We start from the raw sequence: 14017 nt of genomic DNA, 5'->3' as shown, positions 1-14017 counted from the left end.
ACAGTCATAAATACTTATTGATTGATAAAGGTTTATTATCCTTACTACTAATAATAGTTTATAATGGCCAACATCCATTATACTATTATGATGATCATACTTGAATTATTCAACATGCTGTATACATTTCTCAGAAAATCAAAGAAATAAAAAGCAACATACCTTGAAATTTACTTAGTGAGAATCTTTTGTGGTACTAGACTACTGTCTTCAAGGTATATTCTCAGATAAGAAATGAAATTGCATGTTAAAAGCAATGCTTGCCTTGTGTAATAAAGCTTTGAGAACTGAGTCTCCAACTGGGATTTGTAGTTTAGAGGGATAAGCACTTCCACTCTTCTCAAGGCTGAGTGGGAAGGCTTACCTGATGTAGGCAAGGTAGAAAATAATTCTGTTGTAGACAGTATGTTTGTACAATCCTCAGTCAAACTAAAATATCCTTAGTGATATTCTACCAGGCAATCAGAAAAGATGACTTTTGCAAAGAAATCCTAAGAATTGATCCACTTACCTCCAGAAAATGAGACAGTTAAAGAGCCCTGTGGAACTCAGCTGGTCATTTTCTTAACCAGTACCATGTGAGCAAAGTGAACATGCTTTTCACTTTCTTTTTGTCACAGGGCAGCACTGTTTGGATCCCGACGCCTACATGTTGGATGTATATCATGCGAATCCTCACGCAGAATGGGTGATAAAACCAAAGACAAGTTGAAACTTCAGGAAATAGCCTACTTCTGAGGGAAAAGATTCCACTTGTATTTTCTAGGCCAAGAAGGTCCAGAATATGGTGAAAAACCAAGTGGCTGCTTTTGACTCTATCCATCCTAGCCCTTTTAGTCTTGAGATGTTTCTTCAAGTCAGAGGGTATTAATGTGTTCATCGGTTACCAACCTGTGAAACCTAAGATAAACACCAATTGTAACCATCAAAGCAGGAGTCTTCTCATACCAGTTACTCGACTTACAAAGGAAGGACGATGGTACTTTCAAAGAGAGGCCAATCTGGACAATGGAAAGTTTCATCCTCTCCAGGATTTTGACTTGATAATTAGACTGTGTCCTCTACTCGGATGCCTTCTTACTCAATCTTACAGCCTACCAAATGTAGCAAACACTACCAAATATGAGAGATGCTGCGGGGTGGGAAGGGGCTGGTGGGGTGATTTTGCTAGTATTCCAAAGCAAGATTCTCCTTCACCTTTATACATATATATAAACAACACAGGGCTATTTTTTCAGAAAAAGAATGATAGAAATGCCCAGGGTAGTTGTGTTACATAAATGCAATTCTTCTATCCAAACAAGACTTATTCTGAAAGTAAAATAGACAATATTTATGCTTCTGACTCACTCCTCATTATTTGGTTATTTTGAGGAGAAAGAACTACTGTTTAAAGCACCCTGTACTGTTTATCTATGTTGTACCATATTGTCATTTTCATCATTCTGATACCAATGTGTACTTCTGTGTGTCTGAACAAATTGAATTTTTTTTAAGCTTTTCATCTTACATTATGGACATAGTCTCTGAGTGAAGCGTTGTCAGACTAAGGATGTGCCTGTCCTTTTATTTCTCTTTTCTTTGTACCTAATCATTATTATATTATTTGATGAATGTCTTTCCATGTGCCAGTCACCAAGTTTCTCTCTTCTCCCAAACATTTCCTTATCTATATTTTATGATCATACTTAATTCTAGAGCCACAGTTTTGAAGAGACAGTACTGCTTTTATCCAGGCCTGGAAAATACAGCTGCCTCTGGTTCTTACATGCTATGGAGGTCATTTTTCACCTTTGATCATCAATCACAGGCATAGTTAAACACAACTGTTAAACAATTAGGCTGTCCAAATCTATGTATGTTGGGTAAGTAAGTTGAGTAGCATGTATTTTCTAAATCTGGAATCTGTCAGATCAGTTATTCACCAATCATCCTCATTTGGGAAAGAGAGCAAATACAGTGTGTTAAGGAATCTTATAGTATTGGCTTGTCTTTAGACAATAAAAATACAGCCCCTTCTAGGATGAACTAAGTATGGCTATAGTTTCAGAATTGTGACAAGATAGCTTGGGATGCATTCTGGTTTTATACTGTCCCATTTGCCCCTTTTCCCATAAATAAACTCTGTTATCTTTCAACCTTTGGCTTGGGATCAACAGATAATGGATTTGAGGGATTATTTGGGAGCTATGTGGACTAGATCCTAGACCTAAATGCCTCTTTCTGTTGCAACAAAGCAGCATTGCCTGGAACTCTGGTAAAAGTTTTACATTTTTTGCGTAGTTTCTCCTTTTAAGTTTCAGGTTCTAATGCATTCATGATAACTGCCAATATTTGTAATAAAACTTTAAAATACACCTGTCTTCCAAAAAAAGAATGTCTTGTTTTTCCCTGTATAAATAGGTATATTTCCTACAGAAAGAATAGTTAACTTTTTTTTTATTTTCACAGAAAGGGATGTTATTTTGAAGTAAAATGTCCTCAAATCAAATTCCAGACATGTTAAACACAAGAACTATAAAGCATCCTAAGGTTGTCACACATTTCTTTATTCTAATTTGTCATCAGTCTACTGTTAAATATAGGGGATGTGGAGAAAAAAATGTTTCTATACTCTTCTACTTTTGCACTCATCAGACCTATCTGAATCAATTATTTCATTCACTTCACTTTGTTCCAGGAAAATACCTATTTGTTACCAAAGATTTCTAGCATCTGAGGGAGAGAAGGAAAGCCTTTCTTTTAAATAGTCTCATTAGCATTATTGCTTCTGACTTTAATGTTTACTTATAAGGCTCTTAGCTTGCTGTCAAGAGAGGATTTTTGTAGTGTATATGAGAGTGGGGAGAGAGCCACAATACAGTTTAAACCATTAGACTTGGGTTCAAGTACCGTCTGCCTCTCGGACTGATTTTATGACCTTGGGTCATGATTTATCTTAGCTAGGTGTAAATTATATTAGTGCTAGTCTTGGTCACTCAAACTATATAAATTTCACAGAAGATGCTGACTTGCAATCAGTATTTTCATCACCTAGGAATCACAGGTCCTATGCCTCCTCTCTCTATCTTTGTATTTTTATGTTAGTCTTTCAAAAGAGGTAATCTTGGTGACTAAATCTATCCTTAAAAACATAAGTGGACCTTTTCACAGTTCAATTCTGGGACAACAGTTGGATTGAGGATCCATACTTTTGACTCTAAAGAGCCTGTCACCTATATTTTAGAGCACTTTTTTCAACATTTTACCTTTGTCACACTTTGACAACCAAGCCGCAAAGCTGAAAGTTTACCTGCTAACAGAAGATGACGTTAGGGGAAACATGATGTTTCTCTAATTCTGTCTGAATTTGCAGTCTCCATTCCCCAGGCATCCCTACCATCCCCATTGTCTAGGCTCTTAGGGGACTGCTAGACAATCTTGCAGTGAAATGCTGGAGGAAGGGAAAGGATTTTAAGAGAACTTGACCCAGAGACATTGTAGCTGCCTTAAATGTTTTTCCTTTTTCATTCTGCAAAAAAACATAAAAGCAAAAAAATGAAGGCTTATTTTGCACGCCAGCACACTTTGTTTGGCGTAATGGTTCTAGGAAATCAATGACCTTTGAAGCATACTGGAACCACTCATTGTCATTATAATGTACATACAAAATAAACTACCTCACTTGCCTTACTCAGACAAAAAGCATAGTGGATTATGATAGCTTTTGTTACGAAGTGTCCCTGAGTCTTATTATTTAATGTCAACTTTGTTTTGCTTTTGATATTCCTAGTTTAATGATGCACACGAAATGAGCAAATGCTCCGAATACCAAAATAAAATATTCTGTGAATGTCGTGCTCTGAAAGCGTTGTTGCCGAAAACAGATTCTCTCTGTCATTAATCATTTGTTTCTAGCCATGTTCAGACAACTGGGAGTGAATCCCAGGAGTTCAAATGAGAGATTAAGAAAAAAAAGTTTATCTTTTCTTCCAGACATTTTTCAACTATTTTCCAGTGTCTTATTGGATTGGAAAACAACATGCCACTCGATAAAGCCAATCGCTTGTACATTTCTGACCCACACAAAAGGAAAGTGTGGATTGTTTGTTACAGTAGCTTCCATTGTAGCTGTAATAGCATATTTGTAAAGTAGAATGTGTACATTGTATTTTAACCATGAAAATAAAAAACAAAACCTTAAATCTTTGTCACTGAGACTTCTTCCTTAGGTAAATCTTCTTTACAATTAGTAGCGAAATACAGTGCAGCGATGGTTATTTTCTTTGTGTATCCTTATGTTCCTATATAAAACTGTTTTAAAATCCTGATTTGTTATATTCTTGAATAACACTTGCATAACTGACTTGTTACATACTTTCTTACGTACTAAAATAAACTAGAAGTAGCAAAAGGAAAGTAGCATTGTGTAGTGGAAAGAAATAGATTTGGGAATCAAGCTATAATGCTGTGACTATGGGAAATTATTTAATTTCTGTGTGCCTCAGTTTACTCATAAAATGAAAATAATAGAACCTTTTATAGCCTTTCTTAGGGAGTTGTTAGAGAGACAAATCAACTGATAGACAAAAAATGTATTTACATGTGAGACTAATTTTCAAGAACTTAACCATTAGGGCTTCCTAAAATTCTAAAAATCTCCCCTCCACCACACCCTGATTTGTGTGCATAAATACAGTCTGGAAAGCATATTTGACATCTTAGAAAATTGTATTGACTTTGAAGTCAGAGAACTGAGTTCAAATCCTGCCTGTCTTTATCACTGTGGTTTGGAGCAAATTATTTAACTTCTTGGGGCCCATTTTCTTCATTTGTAAAACGAGTTAGACTAGATAGATTTAAATCTATGAATTTATGATCTCCTATACATCTCTCACTTTCTTTAGCCATGAAGTAAGTAACCTGGAAGACCATGTTCTTTAAAATTCACCTCTTCTAATGAGCTTACTTAGAACAAGACTGCGTCTCTTCATTTCTCCCTGCTCTCTTTTATACAGTTAAATGTTTGTTTAGATAGTTCTATCTTCATTGAGTCTCTGATCTCATCTAACTGATATTCCCTCAGCTAAAGATCTATCCAGTACACCACATATCTGGTAACATTCCACAGCACAGAACTCAAATCAGCCATATTTGGCCACCAGGTGACACAGAAAAGAGTGTCGCGTTTGCAGTTTGGGAAGACTGAATTCAAATGTGGCCTCAGACAACTATTAGCTGTGTAAATCACTCAACCTGTCTGCCTCAATTTCTTCAACTTTTGTAAAATGGGGCACCTACCTCCAAGGGTTGTCATGAGAATCAACTTAGAAATTTGTAAAGTGGTTACCATTTTACCTGGCACTAGTAGGTGCTTAATAAATACTTGTTCTCTTCCCCTTTGTTCCTTTCCCTATATTACTCTCAATTTACACTTCATAGCCAGTCTACAAACTTTTCCAATTATATATTTCCTGTACAACATTTTTTAAGGCATATCTTATGTGTAAGTCATTGGTAATGTGCTACAGCCCATGCATATCTACTAGATCTTTCATTGTCATTTGAGTCACTGGCAATAATTCTTTGGAGATTATGTTGGCTCATGATTCGTAGCCATATAGCATCATCAGAAAGTATTGGTGTTAAAAAAAAAAAAAAGATGTTTTTTATTTGAGATCAGTTTTGGGTTATTAAACAAGGTGCAATTTCCCAAATCCAATCCAGAATGCTCTCCTACTCGAGTCAACCTATCTTCATCTGAAGCATGTATCCAAAATATATGCCTTGATGGAGCAACTCAATGGATTCAGCTTCATGTTAGTCTGGACACTCCTGACCCATTGAATTATTTCTGTGTGGATTGTTAGGTTGAACTCTTGGCCAATCCTGACAAAGGTACTGAAGTGATCTGTCATTTTCTTCTCTAGCTCATTTTACAGATGAGGAACTTAGGCAAATAGGGTAAAGTGACTTGCCCAAGATCACACAGCTAGTGTCTGAGACCAGATTTTAAGTCAAAAAAATGAGTCCTCTTGACTCTGCCTAGCACACTATCCCCTCTGCCATCTTGCAGCCTATGAGAATGTCTACCAGGATTATAATTATAGAGTCTATTAAGTGGTATGTAGATAAAGTGCTTTCTGACATGGAGTCAGAAAGACATGAGTTCAAATCCAGTGCCAGGTACTACCTGTATGACCCTGGACAAATTGCTGTTAACCTCTGTCAACCTCCGTTTTTTTCAGCTCTAAAATGGGGTTAATAATAGCGCCTACTTCAGTGTTGTTATGAGAATCAAAAGAGTTAATATTCATAGCACTTAGCATAATGCCTGGCATATAGTAGGTGCTTAATAAATGCATACTTCTTTCCTTCCTTCAGGGAAATTAGAAGACAAACTTGGCACTGTTTCTAGGCAATGTGAATGGAGATCAAAGATGAACTATAGTTTGTATAGAGTTGTCCACAAAGTGTGGTTATAGAATCATGTTTTATCTGCAGCTTTCTTTTTTTTCGTCAGGTGGCATAGAAAGACTAGAGAAATCTCTCAAACTTTGTTGTCAAAGGGAATATGAAGATTTAGCACCCAACTCATTCTCTATCTCTTTGTGTACATGTAAAAAGAGAAACACCTATCTCTGTTATTAACTAGAGATGTAATCAGCAAATACTGGTGGGAGGAGGAAGGGAATTCAAAGACAAAATTTTCAAAATAATGAAATGGTTTAGAACATGAACTGGAAGCAGATGGAATGAAAGAAACAATAGAAGAAATAGATACTTAAGTTAGAACCCTTTTATGTATTTGTGTGTGTCTGTGTGTATAGCAATTCGCTAATATAAACCCAAGATGAACTTTTCTGTTTGAGCAAACTGGAGGAAGAAACATTACCTTTAGCACTCCAAGGCATAAGCAATCTGTTTCTTTCCTGTGTTTAAAATGGCAAACTGGAAACTTGCCAAGATATCAACAAAGCTACAGAGAAAGAAATGGATTTTGACATTCAGGGATGTGTTTTAAAGGAGACCATGTGAGCAGGTCCATTCCCTGGGTCAGTTTGACTAATATCAGTGTAATAAACAAGACTCCATTTTCTTCTCCAAGAAAAGAAAGGCCCCCTCAGCCCAGTACTAGCTCAGCACCAGTGCTTTCTGTCACAGGATCTCTTTTTTTGCCCAATAGAGTAGACCCAGGACCAGAATTTCCAGACCTCAATCTCCCCACATTGCATGTTTCCATAGAAACATGAATAGAAAGGCCACCAACAGTGCAGAGTGAGAATTCACTTGTGGATTTCTGTTGGGGGTCCATCAGCTGAGAACTGCAAATGTCAGTTTCCTGATTTAGCTGCTGAGGTTAGCCACCTTTGGGTTCCATGCCTCAAAAAGCAGAGTGAATCTCTCTCACCATAATTTGCCCTTACCATGACATTCTGACATGCAAGTTGAATAGTCTCAGTTACAAATTTCACCTCTGTCAACCAAGAGACTGACAAAGTAGGATGGTGTAGATACCACCAAAGGTTTCAGAAAATATGAACCAGAAGGCCCTCGTAGTACAATGACTTCTTTTTACCCTCTAATGGGATTAATCGTTTCCAAATGAAATTGAAATTTAATCTAAAACCATTCCCTCTTGAAAAGTGATTTATTACAAAGAGAGGTAATACTTTTCTTCTGAAAAAAATTATGTTTCCCAGACTTGTAGGATATATAAGGGGCTTTCAGCAAAGCTACAGCAGCACAGCTAGAGTTAACAGGTTAATGAGAAGGAACCAAATAAAGCTTTGGAAACTAAAATTTAAAACTGCTTAGTTGGTTTAAAGGAATGTATTTATGTGGTTTTTTTTTCATTTTCCAGCTTCAAATTATGCTCGCTTTCTATAAGAAAATGAGCTGATTAAGGAAAACAGCTCCATTTTGTAGGGGGCAGGGAGTTGACAATTAAGGAACTTCTCATCTGTTGCTATTGCCAACTTTGTTGTCATGCAGTATATTCTGATTTTGCTGGTCAAAGAGAAAATTAGGTCAGGACTTGGAAGAACGATGCCGAACAAAAAGATACATAGAGAAAGATTTCAGGCTCTTTGTTCCCCTTGTACATAGCTTTGCTTGCAGGGGGTTCTATTCAAGATTATGTTGCAACCATCTTCTGCCCTCTGCTGGAATTTCAATGATGCTGATCACTTTTCCTTGACAGAAACTTGGGATTTATGAAAAATGAAAGCATTCACATTTCACTTTGCTTTTGTTATACAATGTGGTGTTTTTCATTTATTGTTATTAAAACCCAATATACAAGGAAATGGAATACTGTCAAGCAATCAGTAGGAAAAAAACTTACTGTAAACAGTGATTAAGTAAAATTTGTTTAGAGACCCAATTAATTCTAGAAACATTCAAGACAACTTAGTAGAGGTATTTGTTGTACAAGTGGTTTTAGTTTTAAACACGAATATGAAAGTTCTCCCTAGAAAGTCTGACCTGAGTTGGAAAATAAAAGTGAACCAAGAGTTCAGAGTTACATTTCTCTTCCACTGAAATATAATAAGATGCTCCCCGACCAGCAATTTTCTCTTGGAATTTAGAGCTCATTCCCAGGGCAGGAATGAGGGAAGACTCCACGGAGGTCAAAGCCTTTGCTGAAGTCAATGGATTCCACTTGCTGACCCTTAATCAATGTGAGCTTTCTCATACAGCCTCGGAAAGAGGTCCGGCTGCTCAGACAGTTTTGCTTTGTATCAGCTGTTTAAAAAAAGAAGAGAAGACAAAAACTTGTCAAATTTTACTGAAAAAACTAATGCAGAAAAGTGAAAATGAAACAAAATAAAAACAGTCACAAGACAAATGATTTGTACACCCAAATCTTAACAGAACTCCATTCCCCCACTCCCTACTCATTGCTTCCTTTAGCAACAAGATAAGACTTTGGGGTTCTAAAAATGAATGTTAAGAAAGCTAAGCATGGCTGGAGGTTACTGTTTAAATTATGTCTTGCCTTACCTTTAGATATGTCCAATGAGATCGTTTATGTAAAGCACTTTGTAAATGTTAAGGTGTCGTTAATAAATGTTAGTTATTATTATTGTTAATAATCTATACAAAAATATATTCTCATTTAAAGAGCATGGCTTAGGGGACAGAACTCTTCAAACTCAAGTTGTAATTTGATGGAGCCAAATTTGGCTTAGTTAAGAGAGTTCCTAACATGCAACACATAAAGAACATAGTAATGCCTTTGGTCTAACAGCTAACTCATTTTATTAAAGGAAAATGTATTTCCTTTGTGAAAAAAAATTGCGAAAGATGCTGTGTTAGCAACAGAGGATAAAAAAGACAAAAAAAATTATTTCTACCTGTCCTTAAAAGTGTTTAATTCTAATGGATTGAGAAGGACCTTCAAAGTCATCTAGTTCAACTACTGAGGCAGCTAAGGACCAGAGGTTTATTCAGAGTCCTACAGGTAGTAGTGGCAGGGCCACAATTCCAACTAGGGTCCTTTGACTCTACTTGCAACAGGCTGCCTCAAGATAGGAAACATCCACAGACAAGTAAATGCTATAAGAGTCAAAATAAAGGAGTTGTGTGTCAAAGTGATAGAAGATTCATGTAGGAAAGTGGCACTTGAGCTGAGCTTTTAGGAAGCTAAGGATTCTATGAGAGAAAGGTATATTCCAGACCTAGGAGACCATCTGCATAACGTAGTATAGAGGTAGCAGCTAGCAGGCCAATTTGACCAGGTCAGAGACTATGTGAAGGGAAATAATATGAAATAACTGAACGCAAGGGAGATGGTGAAATCACTGAGGGAGGATAAGTAGATAGAATAAGAGAACAAGGCTCAGGACAGAGTCTAGTAGTGAGCAGTGATACTGTTTCATGTCCATCAGATGCCCTTCTTTTGACAGGTAAGACACAGAATGTACAGGTTGCCCAGTCTCAACACATAAGGAGTTAAATTCCAAGAGAAAGACATCTAGAATGCCACATGTAAATATTCAATGTAAACATGTACCTCATGCTTTTTAATCATGGTTGCTGATTTAGTGCTTTAGCAATTTCTTTTTATCTTCCATGTTATGATTTGAATTTGGTAGAATGCGAATTATTTCACTTCCCCCAGATGCCCAATTTATACCTAGAATTATGTTTATTCACCCAAGAGAACAAGTCTGCTACTGTGCAAATGACACATGAGGTTTCAAAACACCTATCAACAGAGTAGTTTATACCATCAATTTTAACAGCTGCTTGGAACATTTTTAATGCAGTACAAATCAGTGTGGGCATAATAGGCTACCTTATTGTTGAGTTTTGAAATGGTGCTGGTAAAGGTGGTGGACTTAGGAGTTACTCATACTCACTTTCTACTCATTCTCAGAGGAGATTTATGGAAACTGGCAGTGTTTGTTTCCCAAGAGAAGTCCTGTCTATGCTTAGGAACATAATTCCTGAAGGCCTAAACCCAGTACTAAGTTATGCTTATGAACAAAATTACTAAGTTATCCCTGCCAAGGGTGTGTGTACACTGGTAAATGTTTAACAACTGCCTCTGGACAAAATGTAATCACAACATACTTTTAAATATAATGTGCATCATTAACATCTTCTCTATCACTTTCTTAAATCTAGATAATCTAGACTTGTAGCATTTGCCGATTTCCAAGGAGTAAATGCTCACACTGGAAATTTAACAATCAGACCTTGAGAGCCTATACAAGCTGGCTCTAGCATATCCTATTTCCTCCTCAAGGAAAAAGAGTCCCCAGATAGGCACAGGGTTCTTCCCCCTGGGAAATGCCTCCTTAAGAAAATGTAGCTGAGTGTTTGCAGTTATTCAATCTCAAAAGAGTTCTCCAGGAGAGCTCTCACCAAAGGAAGACAAGGAATACGCTATGAGGGTACCTAAAGTAGTAGTTATTGCTCTGGAACTAAAGGTTCGAGCCTCCCTCCCTCCCTTTCCTCCACCATCCTATCATATCTGTCCCCAACTTTAAGAAACCATTGCTATTAATAATGGAGGGAGAAACATGTCTTTAGTGTGGGTCATAATGCTTTACAGCCTCTTAATGGGAGACTAACATACCCTCAGGACTAGAGCCACCTCCCTTGAAATCTCCATTCTTGGGGGATGGAAGATGAGATGGGAGATAAAGGAGGAGAGAATGTAGCCACCAAAGCTACACCTTTCTAAGGTGGAAACCATGCCCTGAGCAGCAGGCAGGCCCTACTAAGAAACATGAGCCCCACACATTTATCCACTTTCTCACTCTGAAAGTGGGGGGAGAGAGGACCAGGTTGGAAGAGTATTTGCTTTGGTCAACCAGCTCTTACTAATGCAACTCCCAAAGTCCAACTTTGGTCACTTAAGAAAATTACAGTCACTGACAGATGCAATGACTGGGAATGACTAAATGACTGAGAATTTTAAAGCTTTAAGATTCCACAGATGTCACCCTCCCCATTTTACAGATGGAAAAATCGAGCCATAAATTCAATTCAAGTCAATAGGCATTTATTAGACACCTACTATGTGGAAGGTGTTGGGCATAAAAAGCCAATATTCAAATGGTCCTTGCCTTCAAACAGCCTTTAAAAAAAAAACCCAATGTTCTACCTTGATCATCTCCCACCATATGATTTTTAACCTGTCATTTTTTTTAATTGTTTTAGAATTGAGTTCCAGACTCTTTTCCCTCCCTCTCTCTCCTCCCTTACCCCACCCCCAACACTGAGAAGGCAAGCCATTTGATACAGATTGTACATGAAGCAGTTTGTTTTCTACTGACAGCTAGGTGGTTGCAGTGCCTAACAGGTCAGACCCAGAGTGAGAAAGTTCAAATCCCACCTTACATGTTTATGACCGTGCATTTACTTCACTTTCTTCATCTGTAAAACTGGAATAATAACACCACATCCCAGGGTAGTTGTGAGAACCAAACGAGATCATGATTATAAAGTGCTTAGCATGGCATCAGACATTTAATAAATGCTATAGAAATCTTAGCTATTATTCTTATCTATAAAATTGGAATCACAATAATACCTACCTTCCAGAGTTGTAAGGATCAAATGAGATATCTGTAAAGCACTTTATAGACTCCAAAAGGCTACATAAACGCTTATTATCATCACCATTACTATCGACTGTATCCACACTAGTTGGAGGAAGGAAAGAAGAGAGGGAAAGAAAGGAAGACAGACAGAGAACAACCAGCAACTGGAAAGATCAGAAAAGGGTTAAGGAAAGAGGTACCTGGCCTAAGACCTGAAGAAAGAGCAGAAGCAGCTTAGGTACATAGTACTTTGGAGTTTGAAAAAAACTTTATATAATACAAATTCTCTTATTTGAGCCTACCTAACAACTCTACAAAGTAGGTATCACTTTATATTATTATCCCCACTTTACAAAAAAAGGAAACTGAGACTCAGAAAGGACTTCCCCTTGGTCTTATAACTATGGGGAGGTAAGAATGAATCAAGGTCTCAGTGACTCCGTTGGTAGCAGCCCATCCCCCACACTAGGCTGCCTAAAAAAAAAAAAGTCAAGGTTGTCAAGCACTAAGGGGTGATGTGGCTTGCCCAAGGTCACACATCTAGTAAGTGTTTTTAATAATTAGATGAAGACAAGTGATGACATGCTCATTAAATATGTGAAATAATGGAAAGCTGGAAGAGCTAACATTCTGGAGGAATGAATGGGATCCAAAAAGATCTCAACAGGCTAGAATGATGGGCCAAATCTAATAAGAAAAAAATTGTAGCTGTCTTCAAGTATTTGAAGAGCTGTCATGTGAAAAAGGAATTGGAACTTGTTCTACTTGTCCCCAGAGGACAGAATTAGGAGTAAAAGGTGTAAGGCACGAAGAGACAAATTTAAGCTTATTAGAAATAAAACCTTAACAATCAGAGTCATCCAAGAGTACAGTGGGCTAACTCGGGTGGTAATGGGTTCCTCTCTCACTTGAAGTTCATAAACAAAAGCTGAATGAGCACTTATTGGTGACACTGTTAAGGAGATCCCTTTAAAAAATGTTATGTATGTATATATGTATGTACATATATATTTATTCATTTTGGGGAATGATTTGTAGTAATGCTTAAGTGATTTTTGAAATAATGTTTCTCCCCAATATTTTCAGGGAAGGGTTGTACTAGAACATAACCCCACATTTTAAGAAGCATTGAAGGGGTCACAGGTGGGAAAAGTTTAAGAAGCCCTGGACTAGATGGCCTCTGAGTTCCCTTCATATTTAGATTTTAGGATTCCATGAAACATACAGTCCTATATTTAGGATGGGAAAAAAATCAACTGTATAAAAGGAGAATGGGAGGGGCCTAGTTAGACAATTGTTTATACACATGAAAATGACCTGAGAATTGGTGACCTACAAAATGAAAGTGAATCTACAGTATGAAGAACCACCAAAAAATTCTAATGTGATCTCTTAGAATTACGAATGAAAACATGATGCCCAATAAGAGAGAAGTATAGTTCTACTGTATTCATCTATGGTCAGACCATACTAGAACTTGGTAGTTAGTTCAGACTGCCATCTTTTAGGTAAAACATTGAAAAGCAAGATGGTGACTAAAGGAAGGCAATTGAGATGGCAAAGAGTTTGAAACTATGTCCTTTGAAAATGGGCTGAAAGAATGTTTATTATTAAATTATTTATTATTAAATAAAATTATTATTAATGTTGTTTAGTCTTAAGCAAACAAGAGTAGGGTGGCATGATAGCTGTCTTCAAATAACTGGCAGGGAATAAAAAGCATCAGTACTGTTCTTTACACTACAGTGTAGAACTAGGAGCCCCAGGTATTAGGCAGATGTAGGGTAGATGTAATGAAGAACATGCTAATTGTCCAAATGGAGAGCAGTCTGCTTTAAAAAGTACTTTCTCATCCCTGGAGATCTTCAACATGATAGCCTTATTGGAAATTTTGAGGAGAAGATTCCAGTTCAAATAAAAGTGGGAACAGAAAATCTCTGAGGTCCTTCCAACTCTGAGATTCATTCATTTCCAATGGC

The 14017-nt window shown here is 37.1% G+C and overlaps 2 protein-coding genes across 4 annotated transcripts in view; one reads left to right on the top strand and one right to left on the bottom strand.

Moving 5' to 3' along the window:
* ARHGAP28 (Rho GTPase activating protein 28) overlaps positions 1 to 4184 on the top strand; it is a 195775-nt gene extending 191591 nt beyond the window's left edge. For all 3 annotated transcript variants that reach the window (XM_072604264.1, XM_072604266.1, XM_072604265.1), the window contains exon 16: positions 621 to 4184. In XM_072604264.1, the coding sequence (XP_072460365.1) occupies positions 621 to 712 (92 nt within the window). In that variant the 3' untranslated portion in view covers positions 713 to 4184. The remainder of the gene's footprint in view (positions 1 to 620) is intronic.
* Positions 4185 to 8228: 4044 nt separating this feature from the next.
* The window catches only part of LAMA1 (laminin subunit alpha 1), a 186526-nt gene continuing 180737 nt past the window's right edge, over positions 8229 to 14017 (bottom strand). Inside the window, exon 63 of the mRNA XM_072604263.1 lies at positions 8229 to 8727. Within this exon, the coding sequence (XP_072460364.1) occupies positions 8567 to 8727 (161 nt within the window). The 3' untranslated portion in view covers positions 8229 to 8566. The remainder of the gene's footprint in view (positions 8728 to 14017) is intronic.

This window comes from Notamacropus eugenii, chromosome 4 (assembly GCF_028372415.1).
Source record: "Notamacropus eugenii isolate mMacEug1 chromosome 4, mMacEug1.pri_v2, whole genome shotgun sequence".
NCBI classification, from domain to species: Eukaryota; Metazoa; Chordata; class Mammalia; order Diprotodontia; family Macropodidae; genus Notamacropus; species Notamacropus eugenii.
Note: the sequence above shows the minus strand (reverse complement) of the source record. Positions and strands in the feature narration are given on the sequence as shown.